The sequence below is a fragment of the Danio rerio genome, chromosome 1 (genome assembly GCF_052040795.2).
Source record: "Danio rerio strain M-AB ecotype USA chromosome 1, GRCz13ab, whole genome shotgun sequence".
Lineage (NCBI taxonomy): Eukaryota > Metazoa > Chordata > Actinopteri > Cypriniformes > Danionidae > Danio > Danio rerio.
The window spans coordinates 50,306,837-50,322,427 of NC_141021.1; the positions used below are offsets into that span (position 1 = coordinate 50,306,837).

General features: G+C 34.3%; 1 protein-coding gene across 1 annotated transcript in view; it reads left to right on the forward strand.

Moving 5' to 3' along the window:
- Window positions 1-15,591, forward strand: part of cfap58 (cilia and flagella associated protein 58) — a gene marked incomplete at its 3' end in the record, with an annotated part of 145,647 nt that overhangs the window by 37,080 nt on the left and 92,976 nt on the right. Inside the window, 2 exon segments of the mRNA NM_001077556.4 lie at window positions 11,860-12,021; window positions 14,944-15,090. Coding sequence (NP_001071024.4) covers window positions 11,860-12,021; window positions 14,944-15,090 — 309 coding nt within the window.

Genomic DNA, 15,591 nt, shown 5'->3' on the forward strand with positions numbered 1-15,591 from the left:
TGTGTATGGGACAAATTCTGGACCTTTGTCAGTAAGGGATGGGTCTTTCGAACCACCCGAACTCCACCTGACTATGGGCCTACATTTTAAATTAAATTTGAATCCATTTTCAAACATGACGCACTAGAAATGTTTACATACTTGCATCAAGCATGTTCCAAGCATATGCGTAAAAAAAAATCCTTCCAAAAATCTGTCTTGATGTTTTACATTATAAGAGTTGTTGGGAGTGGATAGTCTCTTAGTTTAGTCTTGTATTCCCTGAAGGCATTTCTTCATTCTCTAGTACTTGAGAGTGCTCGTGTGAGTCATCTTACTGATGATGACATTATAAAACTGTTGCTATCGCAACACGCCGAATGCATGTGTGTCGCTCAGCACACACTTCAAGACATTCAATTTTAGGCACTTGCGAGCAAACTTGTTTATAATGTGCACCTATTAGGCTGAATCAATAGTGGCAATCAATGAGATAATCTGAGAACAGACTATTAATATACTGTAGCGATAGATCAGCTCAATTTCTTAAAGAGACAGTCACTCACAAATTCAAACCCAGTTATCATTTACTGAGATTAAAATATCATTAATCTGCAACATGCCTCCTCTCACTGAAGAAAGATGTCGGTATAGGTTTAGGAATGGTTAACGATGGCAGAATGATTATTTTAGGGTAAATTAACGCTGCAGTCTGTTTCATTATCTCGGCATGACCTTTTTATAAGAGATCTTATACCACAAGAAAATTACAGCTTGCTTAATGTGTCACCTGCTATTCTCAGTTAATGCGCCATTCGTTTTATTAGAAACATACTTGTAGAAAAGCATTAAATGCAGGAGTGGGTATTTTAAGATGATTGATTAGCTTGATAAGGTCTCATAACAATATATTACATTTGCTTTTGAAAGGTTTCTCAAGTTGTTCTTTTTAAAATAGATGGCATCTTATGATTATAACCATCTGTTCATTTTTTAAATCAGAGAGTGGTGATGCTAATTGTAATTGCAGACTAGTTTGATTTGGTTATTAAGTATCTTTTGTATTTAATGTCTTGTATGGTGTAGTCTGTGAAAAGAAAAATCTTGTGTCTTTTTTGGTGTCGTCACACCCTCTGGCATCCTGGCATTTGCCCTGACATTTGTTTTCTGGGGTTTTATGTTGGGTAAGTGCACTGCACCATGAACAGGAGGATTCAGGTTTACATTCAGCTCCGGGCACATTCTCGAAGCTCTCATTTTGACATGGACAGATAAGACTGTGTAAACTGGGTGCATCAGTGCCTTTGAAAATTGACAGGAATTTTATTTCAGACTTTTATTTATTTATATATTTTTGTGATAAAAATACATACTATTTTTTACTAAACTAATCTTAACTGAAGCGATTAATCCTAGTCACTATGCAGCTTTGGAAACTAATTGACTCCCCTTGAAAATTTTCATATTATCATTTAGAAAAGTAATATTTTTATGTTTTGATTAAAAATATGAAAGTGAATTAACAATAAACACTGTTTTTAAAAAAAAACTATTCTGACTTAGAAACATTATGACTGTTAACATTAGCATGGGGTCAACCTAGAAGCTCATTCGGCAGCTGCTGAATGTCAGTGATTTGTTTATAATTTAAAAAATGTTAAATATTTTACACAAATAATATACAAATACACTTCATTGAACATGTACACACACACTGTAAACATCACCTATATGCTATATAACTGCAGGTTAACTATGCTTATACATAATAACTTTAACTGTTAAAAGGTGTTTGTTTCTAGTTAATAAAGTTTTGGTTATTACCAAATTTGATTGCAATTCAGTAATGTGTACCTTTTGTAAAGCTGCTTTTCACAATTCATTCATTCATTTTCTTTTCGGCTTAGTCCCTTTATTAATCCGGGGTCGCCACAGCCAACTTATCTAGCACATGTTTTACGCAGTGGATGCCCATCCAGCTGCGACCCATTTCTGGAAAACAGCCATACACACTCATTCACACTCATACATTACAGACAATTTAGCCTACCCAATTCACCTGTATCGCATGTCCGTGGGGGAAACCGGAGCACCACGCGAACGCAGGGAGAATATACAAACTCCACATAGAAACACCAACTGACCCAGCCGAAGCTCGAACCAGCAACCTTCTTGTTGTGAGGCGACAGCAGTATCTACTGCACCACTGCGTTGCCACTGCTTTTCACCATAATCATTACAAACAAACTTGAATTGAAATTGTTTTACAAAACATATCGATCTAAAGTTTCCAAAGCCATTGTTGGCCAACTAAGGTCGCAAGGTCCGTTGTTATAAACATAGTTCATTTATTTAGCATTTCCAAAATCCATCATTCCAATGAACACTTGCAAACTGGTTCATAAGATGTGTGTTAACCCCAATGTCGGCATATGTGTTAATTTAAAACTACTGTGACTGTGTTTTTCTTACAGTAGAAGGTTATACAATGTACACCAAGAATGGCTTGAGGGTGTGTAAATGATTAACTATTCCTGCATATGCAAAAGCACAAACGTTTGTTGTCATTGTGAGTGCACACAATAACAATTAGACACCTAACAGATTCGATTAATGTATTGATCTTATCTGTACGATCAAAACTGAAAGTGTAATTTAGTGAAGTTTATTTATAAACTAATTTCGAGAGGAGCACGCGCTTATGATTGATAACAGCTGATCCTCGTTAGCTAATGCACGATCCACCAATCAGACGATTCCTAAATCACTATAAATAACCAAAGCATCTTACCTTAGCCATCTTCGTCTTGAAGAATCCCCTCTCCTACTCCTTTTGTGGATTTGTGAAAACAAAAACTGCAAAAATACGTACCTTCCTGGGCATATTTCGTGGTCTCCAGAAGCAGTTATATGACTACGTTTTCAGAATGAGCCTGGGTTGTACATTTTAGTATGATTTGCACATCCCCCATTGAGGGCTAGGTTTAGTGTGCTAGTTCTAGGTTTGGACTTGAGATGCAGAGCGCTGTTGATGGTGACAGCGGGGTTCGAGTTTGATATAGAACGATTTCAGAACGCAGATAAGACAAAATCAAAAGCTAAAAAATAAAATAAATAAATCAATAATAGGGTGAGAACGTGGTCAAATCTGAAAACATCGTAAAAATCAAGCGAGGTTGATTGGGTTCTGACCTCTGGGTTCTGACATCAACCCTCTTTTTATTTACAAACATGATAATGGGGTACGTTGGGGTACAACGTCAATATGACGTCATGTTGATGTCCTGTGCCTGCAGGGATTGTGCATCTTGTAAAATAGGCCCAGTTTAAAGTATACAGTGAAACATGCATGCTGATAAATTCTTTACTTTACTCACAAAACACATTATCCTGCCTTACGCACAAAAACACCGCAAGCAGTCGCTTTCGGTTTTCAGCTACATGACGGCTGCTCTGCAGAAGGTGTTTATTTTGGAAAAGCTATCACAGTTTCCTAGAAACCAGAGGCTATTTGAGACACACAACTTCACTTCCATACACTCAGCATTGCTAACATTTGCTTTCTTTCAGAGATTTTTTTTTTTTTTTAAAGTTAATAATCTAATTCCAGGTAAAGAAGAAGAAAAAAGCTCAGCCGTAAGCATTAGCAAGGACGTGTGTTGAAAAAGCTCTTAGCTAATGGTTTTGAGATCGCCTCCAGAGATCTGACTCTGTAGCTGTAGAATAAAAATTCCTCTGATTTAGAATAAGAAACAAGTAGGTTTATAACGCCTGAAGAAAGCCATTCGTTAGCATTTCCGTTCAGCTGGATGTTTGCGAGTTGAAACGCTCCATCTTTGCTCTCATTATTTGCTGTCAGTTTTTGATAAATTTCATAAAACGGAATGATATTAAACACTTTACAGTACTGCTGTTATACATTTGACACATTCTATTGTAAATGCAAATCTGTAGAGCTTCATTGTGTAATCTCAGCGCGGCTAGCACGTGTCTCCCTCAGACTCTCATTATATTTCATCGATGTTCCACCATCATTAATGAGACATTATTTATAGAAACCATTAAGCTTGATTGTCTTTTACTCCTGAATCGTAAGACTGATGGAAATGTGTTTTATCTGTGGACCTTTAAATAATGAGATCACGCATGTTCTCCTGTATATCTCCACATGAAAGAGATCATTTAATAATATATGAGCAGTAAATGTAAAACGGTTTCAGCTTCCAGCTATAGTGTCTGCAATGTATTCAGAAATTCTTTCTTTTACATACTTTTAAAAGTTAGGGTTCCAATAAAGGTTTTCAGAACAAGGAGGATGTTTTGATTCTCCAAAGAACCATTTAGTAAAAAAGTTCTTAGCTGGAAGGGCATCCACTGTGTAAAACCAATACTGCAATAGTTGGTGGTTCATTCTGCTGTGACGGCCCCTGGTAAATAATTGGCTAAGCCAAAGGAAAATGAATGAATGAATTTTGGATTTATTCAGTAAGTCTGTATAACTTCCCTATACAGTCATAAATATCAATAGTGAATAAGACACATGCTTTCATGTACTAGCAAATATAGACCTGCAATACAAATATGGGTTATATTTTGCAATATATGCACAATTTAATGTCGTGACTTTGCATTTAAATCTCTCTCCTCTGATTTGAGAACATTTTTAAGGTCTTAAATTGTAGGACAAATTTAGACATTATAAGACCCACAGGAAACTTGTTAAAGAGCCAATCTTGCTTCATAATATCTCAGTTGACAGGAGCAATTGATATTAATTTTGATTTACCTTCTCTTTTTAGTTATTCTGATATTAAAAGTATTTTACTGTTTTAATTTTTTTTTTTTTTTTTTACAAAGGAATACTTTTTATCTTTTTTTAGTTTAGCTTAAAATCGTCTTTAATGTTAACTTTAAATTGAACTTAACATCTTGGATATTCTGAGGTCGAGCAAATTGGTAACACTTAAGTACCAATTCCCACTATTAACTAGTGGTTTATTACTAGGCCCACACAGAATCTGCACGCGCAGAAATCTGCAGATTTTTAGCCTATCATTGAGTCTATGTATTTACTTGTGTAAATGTGTGTAAATTTATAATTATTGAGTTTTTAAATTCATTTCACAAATTTTATTGTGATATAATAATAGTAATATTAAAATGTCCTTATGATTTATTCACAATGCAGCTTGCAAAGTAATATTTTCTGTATATTAGTAGATTTATAAGAGACTTGCTTTGTTTACCAAATAAGTGGATCGAATAGGATTTGCATTGTAAACCTAAAATAAAGGTCGGAAAGGTATTAGTTGTTATTTCATATATTAAGTTTTTAGTTATGATACTCCTAAAGTCATTCCGCATAAATCTGCAGATTTATTTATTTATTTTTTTAAATTCTCCACAGAAATAGCAGAAAATGTCCAAAGATTCTGTCCGGTCCTACTTATTACCCATCTATTATTATGGTTTTGTCTGTTTAATAGTACTTATACTATAAGTACTATTAAATAATATAGTACATATTCTGCATGATTTTATTTTATATCCCTAATCCTACCAAATACCTAAACCTACATTACTGTATCTACTACTGTACCTTTATAATTATAAATAAGGAGTTTTTCAAGTTAATAGTCTTAGTTAAGAATTTAGGTTTCTCGAATAATCAATAAATTAGTCAACAGATTAATCGATATCAATATAATAGTTGTTTGTAGCAGCTCTTATTACTCATTACACATGCTTTTATGTAGTAAATATAGACATGTTATGTTAAAATGGGTTACAAAAATGCACACAAGCTAAAAGTCATAGTTAAGGGTTTAGGTTTCTTGAATTATTGATAAATTACTCAATAGATTAATCAATGTGAATATAGTTGTTAGGAGCAACCCTTATTGTTTGTTAAAAGCGAGAATGTTTTTTTTTAAGCGAGAAATGTACTTATAATGAAGTGTGACCATAGCATATTGTCCATAGCATATTATTAATTTTGTAATGGAATGTAATGTATTTATGTTAGCACATTTATTGTGTATGGCCACACACCCAGTGCAATCATGAGAGGGGTCTCTCCACACCACCACCAGTGTGCAGCATCCACTTGGATGATTCAAGGGCAGCCACAGGACAACAGCGCCAGTGCGCTCACCACACACTAGCTATAGGTGGAATGGAGAGGCAGTGATAGAGCCATTTCGATGGATGGGGATAATTGGGTGGTCGTGATCAGTAAGGGCCAATGGGAGAATTTGGTCAGGACACCAGGGTTACACTCCTACTGTTTACGAGAAGAGCCATGAGATTTTAAATGATCACAGAAAGTCAGGACCTCAGTTTAAAGTCTCATCCAAAAGACGACGGTCACTGACAGTATAGTGTCCCCTTCACTATACTGGGGCATTAGGACCCACACAGATCGCAGGTTGAGTGCTCCCTGCTAGCCTCACTAACAAGCCCTGCTTTGCTTTATGACTAGCCAGTTTTGGGCATTGTAAGAAGTATTCTTGAAAAGAGACTTTTTTTTTTTGTGGGTGTACAAAAGATTACTAAATTTATTCTTAAAGGGCTAGTTCACACCAAAATTTGAAATGGCCTCGACATTTACTCTCCCTCATGTGGTTTTAAACTCTTATAAGTTTCTTTCTTCTGTTGAACTCAAAAGAAGTTTTAAAAAATTGACTTCTGTTGTAGGAAAGAAATGATTATGGAAGTCAATGTGTCCCATCAACCAGCATTTTTCAAAGTATCTTCTTTTGTGTTCAACTGAAGAAAGAAGCTCAAATACAAATCTGAACAAGTTGTGGGGTAAGTAAATGATGACAGAATTTTCATTTGTGGTTGAACTATTTATTAAAGTTGTATAGTTTTGCTATGTGAGTACAATGGCATCCTAAAAAATTCAGATCTCATGACAAACAAAAAAAAAAAAACATCTCTAAACCTACTGTAGCTTATTTATTTTTCCATTACACCACCCTGTGTTCTAATAGAATAAGCCCTAAGACTGCTTTGTGAATCCGGCCCCCAAAACGCAATTTCTCTTCGAGCATTTTCTAGGTTAGATGGTTTGACATCTGACATGATTGATGACTTTGTGCACTGCAGTGCTTCACATAATCACCCAGCGGACAAAGCTGATCACTTTATTATGTGTTGTCCTATAGGATGACATTAAAGGGGATACAAAAAAGAAGACTTTTGGCAGGTCCACATCAGTGAATTTAGCAAGATTTATAGAGGAGATGATGGAGAAATTCTATGTGCTATGATTTATAAGGCTCTGGAGCTGACTATAAATTGCAAGTTGTTAAATTTACAGAAAGTTACAGCTTTTTTGGGGGTTGATTATGTACACGCTATTCAAAGAAGGGATTAAAGATGAACTATGCTATGCTTAACTAAACTATGTTTGTTAAGCCTTTCACACCATGATAGCAATCTTTAAATTCAACTCAGGCTCTTTATTGATATGTACCCTTGTATACATTTCTGGAGAATGCGAAATACGTCCCAGGAGGTACTATTTTTGCAGTTTTTATTTTGGCGAATCTACAAGAGGCTTTTGTGTATGCTTTTTCAGATCTCAAATATATCTTGCGAGTGCTATTTGCGCCTACTGTTCTTGCATAAATCCACTGGAGGCCACTGTCGACTGACCGACTGACCTACGACTGATAACCTACTTTCTGGAACCTTACTTTGCCGGACTCGAACCCCTTCATCACAGTCAACTTTACTCTGCATCTGAAGTCCATGTCTTACTTCCATGGCGAGCCACTGAGCAAACTGATAACATTGGGAAAGCTGTTCACAGTGAGTTAATCGGTCAGCCGATAATGCGCAAAGAAACAGAAGCTGTCGGTGGCATCATACCACCCCATAGCATTCATTTTAAAAACAAAATGCAGCTAAACGTAGCTCTGGATACATATTGTTTGCTCTCCAAAAATGTATACGGGGTATGTTTTCACAATGAGCCTCCTGATTAAATTAAGTGGTCCATATGCATTTACAGTGGTCGGACAATGAAATTGAAACACCTTTAAACAATTTAGATCACAATAATACATTAGTATGGTGTAGGGCCTCTTTTTGCAGTCAATACAGCATCAATTCGTCTTGCAAATGTCAGATACAAGACCTGCACAGCGGCCAGAGGGATTGTGAGCCATGCAGCTGGTGGAGGAAAATGTTTCCTGACCTGCAACGCCAAAATACCTCAAAGTGACTCAATAATATTTAGATCGGGTTACTGTTCAGGCCATGAGAGATGTTCAAATTCATTTTCATGTCCATCAAAGTACTCTGTCAGCAGTCCTCCTGTATGCATTTGTGAATTATCATCCTGATACATGGCACCACCTTCAGGATACAATGTTTGAAACATTGGATGCTCCTCCAGAATAGTTCCTATTGCACTTTTAACATTTACAAACTATGAGTTCATCTGACAGATGCACCTTTCTCTATCTCTACAGACACAGTGTTTTAGTGAGTTTGTGTCTGAAACCTGCTGTTAAATCGTCTCCACAAAAGTTATTAAACCCTGAATATGAACATGAGAGATTAAATAACATAGCCTTGAATATATTCGGCTTTTAACACAACACAAAACTCTCTTGCACTCTTTCTCAGGACAGTGTAAATGTTTCTGTGTATTTCGCTGTGATATTTCAATCAAACCCCACTGAAACTGTGTGTTTTTATGCTTTGCTAAATGCGAAGTGAAAAGGTTAACATGGATTGGCAGCTATTCAAAGTGAGGCGAAATTCAATAAAAGCAAGTTGCTCGCTTTTCGAAACTTCTCCTGATATGGATGTATCTGAGTTAAAGAAAGGAAATCAAAACATGACAAGCTGGGGAAGAAAGTAAAGGCAATTTCCAGTCTGCATTTGCATCAGGGCAAGGTTGCATAACCTCCCAATGAATAAGATAAACATGGTTGCAAAATGTTGGCAGAAAGGCTGTACCAAACAGCAGGCAACAAAATGATGCTGCCTTATATTATACCCCGGTTTGTCCAAAATCTATGAGAGCATCACATTTATCCTTCACAGATAAGGCAATCCCAGAATACACTGCCATGGCCTAATTTTCATCCCAGGCATTCAATCTAAATCAGCAGTTCTGAATCTTATTGACTCGAAATGTTTCCACTATTTAACACAATACCAGGCCTTTGATATTATATTAGTTATACATTTATTATAGTATATTATCAGAATCTGGGAGTGTTGATTTAGGTATGTTAATAAACCACCATTCATCAAAATTAATATTATAATATTAATATTAATATTATATTATATATATATATATATAAATATATATATATATATATATATATATATATATATATATATATATATATATATATATATATATATATATATATATATATATATATAATATTAATATTATAATATACATATATATATATGTGTGTGTGTGTGTGTGTGTGTGTGTGTGTGTTATTAAATATAATATTATACAATTTTTTTTTTGTTTCTTTGCATGTGTTGTTTAGCGGCAGAACTTTCATAGTACGATGTATCATTTGAGAAAATAATGTTGTAGTGACGAGTGTTTCCCAAAACCAGTCGTTTCTCTGTCGCAGATCCATCATTTGAACCACATTAGTTATATTATAAAACAACTATAATGATGTTTTAAAGGAGGTGGAGTTACTACTTCTTTGGAGAAGAACCCCATAATTTATTTGTGCAAATTATATAGTTTTTTTTTTCATATTTATTGAAATATGTGTAAATGGCACATATGGCCTGTGTTTTCTTTACAAATAATATACAGAATATTACATATTCTATTCTAAAACATAAAATCACTTACAAAAGCTAACATGTACTGCAATCTCATATATAAATCATTTAAATAAATATGAGGCTATTTATTAAAAAATGAAAGAAATCCTGATGGTTATTATTATTATTATTATTATTATTATTATTATTATTATTATTATTATTATTATTATTATTGTAAATATTATTAATTTTAAGATATTGTTTATTTTATTTTTTTAAGTTTACTTTTACAATTTAACACATGCAAAGCACTGTAGAAATGTTCTAACCAACAGGCCCATATACAGTATGGATATAAAAAGTACAGATACTTAATAAATAATCTACTATAAATTAAAAGCATTAAAGTATGCTATATATTTTTGTTTTCAAAAGCTTTGGAGACGTAACATAAATTCCGTTTTTAAATAATAGGTTACCTATAGCTTTCGTTATGAGGCTGTGTTCAAAATGGCATCAATGTTTTCAAAATGCACTGCAAAGGGAGCACAATTGTAAACATGCAGACATCCAACTGTAAAATTACAAGCAAATTACACCTAAGAGAGATGACTTTATTGCTTTTTTTTTTATTTTTAATCATTCCAAGTTTACATGTTAGCATAATCTAAATGAATAGGGTATAGTGGGAAAAAGTGGTAATAGAACACAGCCAGGAACTATGTTAATTACTACAGAGGTGTAGTTGCAAGTGCGCAAGTTTGCGATGCAGTTTGCAAATATTTGTTGGATTGATGGATTTGGGAAATGGCAAATTAACAAATTATGTTTGTAACGACGGAACTTGCGACCTTAGTTGGCTAAAGATGGTTATGGGAAATGTACAGCTGATTTAATACTTATTTAGTCTAGTTCTTGAGTAAGAAATTTTAACCTCATGTTTATGTTGAAAACCAAGGTAAATTTTCTCTTTGTATCTTCTATTGCTTGATAAAGTACTAAATGGGAAATAATAATAATAGTATTTCAACAAAAAAGGGAACATTTGGACACATTTAAACCGTTCAAAAGTTTTAAATGAATGTATTTCAATTAGGATATATCTGAAGTGTATTTATAAACTAATTTCGAGAGGATTGCATGCTAAGACATAATTCCCCAATCATACAAATCCTAGCACACCATAAATAACAAGAGTTTCTTTTCCTCAGTTATCTTCATCTTGAAGAATCCCCCACTTCCTCCCCATACCACACCTCTCTTTTCTTAGATAGGGCAACACGGTGGTCCAGAGATTAGCATTGTTGCCTTACAGCAAGACTGTCACTGGTTCAAGTACTTATAGGCCAGATGAGGTTTCTGTGTGGAGTTTGCATGTTCTCCCAGTGCTCACGTGAGTTTCCCCCGGGGTTCCTCATTTCCACATGCAGTCCAAAGACATGCAACATAGATGAATTGACCAAACCAAATTGGCACCATAGATGAGCTCTTACTCAGTAGTATATCCTCTCCATAGCAATCCCTATATTTTGTCATAAGCATAAATAAGCCTGAGAGTTCTTGACATCTACCTGAGCTCAAACTCCCCTCTCACCCTGCAAACAGGAGGGAGCCCCAGGCTCGAGGATCTTATAAGCTCAGGGCTCTCTCCTGGGACAGCATGCCAAACAAGCTTTATAATCAATCATTGGCTAAATGTGAACTCTTGAATATAGCATTAATGATGTTAGAAACACTGATATAAATAAAATGTGTTTTTAAAAAATATTTTTCCTAAAAAAAAAAAATCTGTATTATTTTTTTATAATTATTATTTTTATGCTCATAAGCAGCATCACATTTTCCAGTAACTGGGCAATTCCAAAATACATTACAATGTCAGAATGTTATCCAAAATGTTCAAATTAAATCAAATAAACCTATTTTACTCAGTTCTTGATTGTACTATGCATGTAATCTTTGTTGTGTGTGAATGTGTGTTTAGTTACTGGATGCTCAGAAAGTGTGTGCCTACACAGTGAACAAACATCACCTCATAAGCTTTTAAACAGAACTACAAACTAGAAGTGTTCTTTCAGATATAACCCTGCTCTCTCTGCCTCTCTACAGGTTCTTGAGAATATTGAGGACATTAAACTGAAGGAGATGCAGATATTTGAATATAAGAAGAGGATCGCAGAAGCTGAAACCAAACTGAAGCAGCAGCAGAATCTCTATGAGGACGTCAGAACGGAGAGGAACCTCTTCAGCAAGAACCTGATTGAGGCCAAGGTAAAAGAGAGTGTGTGTGTAGTAGACCTTCATGTCACATACCAGGTCCATATGATGAGTTCCTATTCCCCATGGCAGCTTGTGTGAACTTGACAAGAACATTATTCTTTGTCTTCGAATGTGTCCTATATATACTGTATATGCAGTAAAAAATAGGAAATTGCCATGCTTTGAGGCCTGAAAAAGTACACAAATGCAGACCTTCTTGTTTCTTCTAGTTATATAAAAGTAATTTTCACAAATCAATGTGATCAAAATGTGTCAGAATGAAATGTATAGCACAACACAAGTTGCATTCTCAGCAATGCTACAAAGAAATCCATAGTGGGAATTAGTGTGAACTCTTTTTCTATGGTCAGTTTTCTGTTTCAGGTTTGCTTTAGCCATGGTTGGTGCAATTCTTGTTGATCAATTACATTTATGATACATTTAAAATAATGTTATTATTTAAACACAATAATGTCATTGAAAACAATGTATGCAACAATTAATAAGGATAATTGATTTTTTATGTAATAAATATTAATTTAAGAAAACAAGGTAGTCAGTCTCTAAAATGTGACTAAAACACATTTTGTTTGCAGAGTAATGTTTCTGGGCTATGTGATGGTTTAATTCCACTATGAAAGTCAACTGAGCAGATTTTAGCAGCCTTTTGTTTGTGTATTTTAGCTGGTCAAAAAAAAAAAACATAAAAAAGATAAAAGAAATGAAAAATGCATAAATATATTTAAATACACACTTATTCATAGGATATCAAAATAAATCATTTTCAATTATTTTACTTTAAAATCCTTTCAAATTCCTTCAAAATAATTTAAAAGAAAAAATAAATCGAGCAGAGTTTGAAAAATATATTTAATAAAAAAATTGTTACAATACACACTTAATTGTAAGAGTTTTCTTCCGGAAAGATCCATCAAAGTAATTATTTTAAAACTATTTTTATGTAACACTTTAAAATATTGGTCCATTAGTTAATGTCATTAAATATATTTACTAATGTCAACAAACTATTACTAATACATCTATTAAGGTATTTATTCTCTATGTTTTCATCCAAAAATGCTAATTAATTTTATGCACAAAACTGGATTATCACATAAAACATGTATGAATAAAGCAGCGTTTCAATCCAACGAATCTAAGAGAACAAAATCGACCCTTACTGATTAACTTGCACCAAATATCAACAGTGAAAACAGAATTTGTTGTGGTAGGAGAAGCTTTTCTTCATTTGATAAATGACTCGCGCCTCAGGCGTTAGAGGTAATTGATAATATAATAACACTAACACTGAAACGGTTAAGGTGTTATACAATGACTTACAATGCTTCGGTTTCCCCCACAGTCCAAAGACATGCGCTACAGGTGAATTGGATGAACTAAATTGGCCATAGTGTATGAGTGTGTGTGTGTGTGAATGCGAGAGTGTATGTGGGTTTTCCAGTACTGAGTTGCGACTGGAAGGGCATCCACTGTGTAAAACATATGCTGGAACAGTTGTCGGTTTAGTCCGCTATGCGCAGCCCGTGATAAGTAGAAACTAAGCCGGAGGAAAATTAGTAAATGAACAATAACACTGAACTGTAAAAAAAAACCCAGAAATTCATCTCACATATATTAATCAATACAGTAAAAGTACTTGAGGAGATGGAGTTGTGTCAATAATTTACTGTGAACATCTCGGTTATGAACGTAATTCTCATTTCCCGAATAGGGAACAGAGACGTGTGTCTGGAAGACACTATAGGAGATTACTAGATAACCAATCACTCTGAAGAGTAAGAAAATGGGCCAATGAATGCCAGATGAGTTGGCAGAGCTTGCCTCTGCAGGTGCCAGTGAATAATCATTAACAGAGTATATCAGCTGGCGCTTGTGAAGCCAGCATTCGATTTTTTGCCTACTGAAGAGCCGATCAGAGCCGATACTGGGTTGCGGCTGGAAGGGTATGGGTATGCTGGAATAGTTGGCAGTTCATTTCGCTGTGGGGACCCCTGATAAATAAGGGACTAGGCTGAAGGAAAATGAACGAATAAATAATTAAATAATGAGCAAGTAAATAAATAAAGAATAAAATGTAAATCATATAAAAATAAAAAAATAAAAGTAATACATAATTAAATAATAATAAAATATTAAATAAAAATAATAATAAAAATAAGACATCCTGCAATACACAGACTTTGAAAATGAATTAAGCAAGGTTTGAAAAATGAATGAATGAATGAATGGATGAACTTAAAAAAGAAAAACGAAAGCCTTTTAACAAATCAAACCAATAACACCGTTGTTTGAAAATATTCTTATGTATTTATTTATTTATTTTTTAAATGAATGACAGCATCATTACAATCAGACATCATTATATTAAATAATTCTGTTTTAGAAACCGACATTTTTCCTCGCTGATGAATGGAAATTTCAAAATAGCCGCATTTATCTATAATAAAAATGTCTTGTGACATTATAAACGCCTGTCGTTTTTGATCACTTGAATAAATCGTTGCTGAAAAGTAATCATTTCCTTCAAAACCAAAGGAAAAAACAGAATCATACAAATCTCAAACTTTAATGTCACATCGACACAGCGAAGAAAATGACACTTGGGAGTCTTTAAAGATAAATGAGAGAAGCCTTGAAAACTGAAGTGACAGACTCAAGTGGTAGACGATGTATTTTTCAGACTGTCCTTTGTTGTCTGCTTTCCCTTGATGAGCCGTTCCTGCTACCTGTAGCTTATTTTATTTTATTTTTTTCACTATACCAAAAAAAAGAATAAAAAAAATAAAATAAATAATAATAATAAAAAAAATGCGTTTGATTGTGTGTGTTTTTGAGACTAAATGCCCACCTGTCTGCCTTTGTGTCTGTATAAGTTTATTCGATCTCCTTCAACCTCCCTGTGTTCACTTCCAGGATCAAAATGCTGAGATGAGACGCAAGGTAAAGATCGTGAACCACATGTTCGAGCAGCTGAAAGATGAAATAACAGCGAAAGAGGTGGCTTTAGACAAGGAGCGCCAGGAGTTCCAGCGTGTCGAGAGAGAGCGGGAAAATCTCAAGGTAACCCATTTCATCCTTGAGCGCTACGTGTCTCTTGTTCTCTTTCTTTTGTGTATTTATGGGTTTAGCAGTGTTATGCCTAGTCACTGTCCTCGCTTGGTATGATAGGACACATTTTTTTTGTCGGTGTGCACTGAATGTGAAACTATTCGTGTGTTAATTCTTCTGGGAGTGAAGAGATTCGAATGCACGTGGTGTTTTAACACTATCTGCTTACCTGTGTTAGATAAGTTGCTTAAATAAAGTAATGAACTACTAATGAAATTATTAAAAAGTTAAATTAAAAAAAAAAATTATTACTTTGAAAATAACCTAAGTAATTGATAAGAAATTATTGCAAAATAGGTTCATTCTAAAAACATAGCCCTATATACATTTTCGGATATCGCAAATTATGTAGCCAGAGTTATGTATGGCTGCATCACATCTTTAAAATGAACGTTATGAGGCGGTATGACGTATGGACTGGTAATGATTAAAGAAAGAGTGGAATTGACCGTG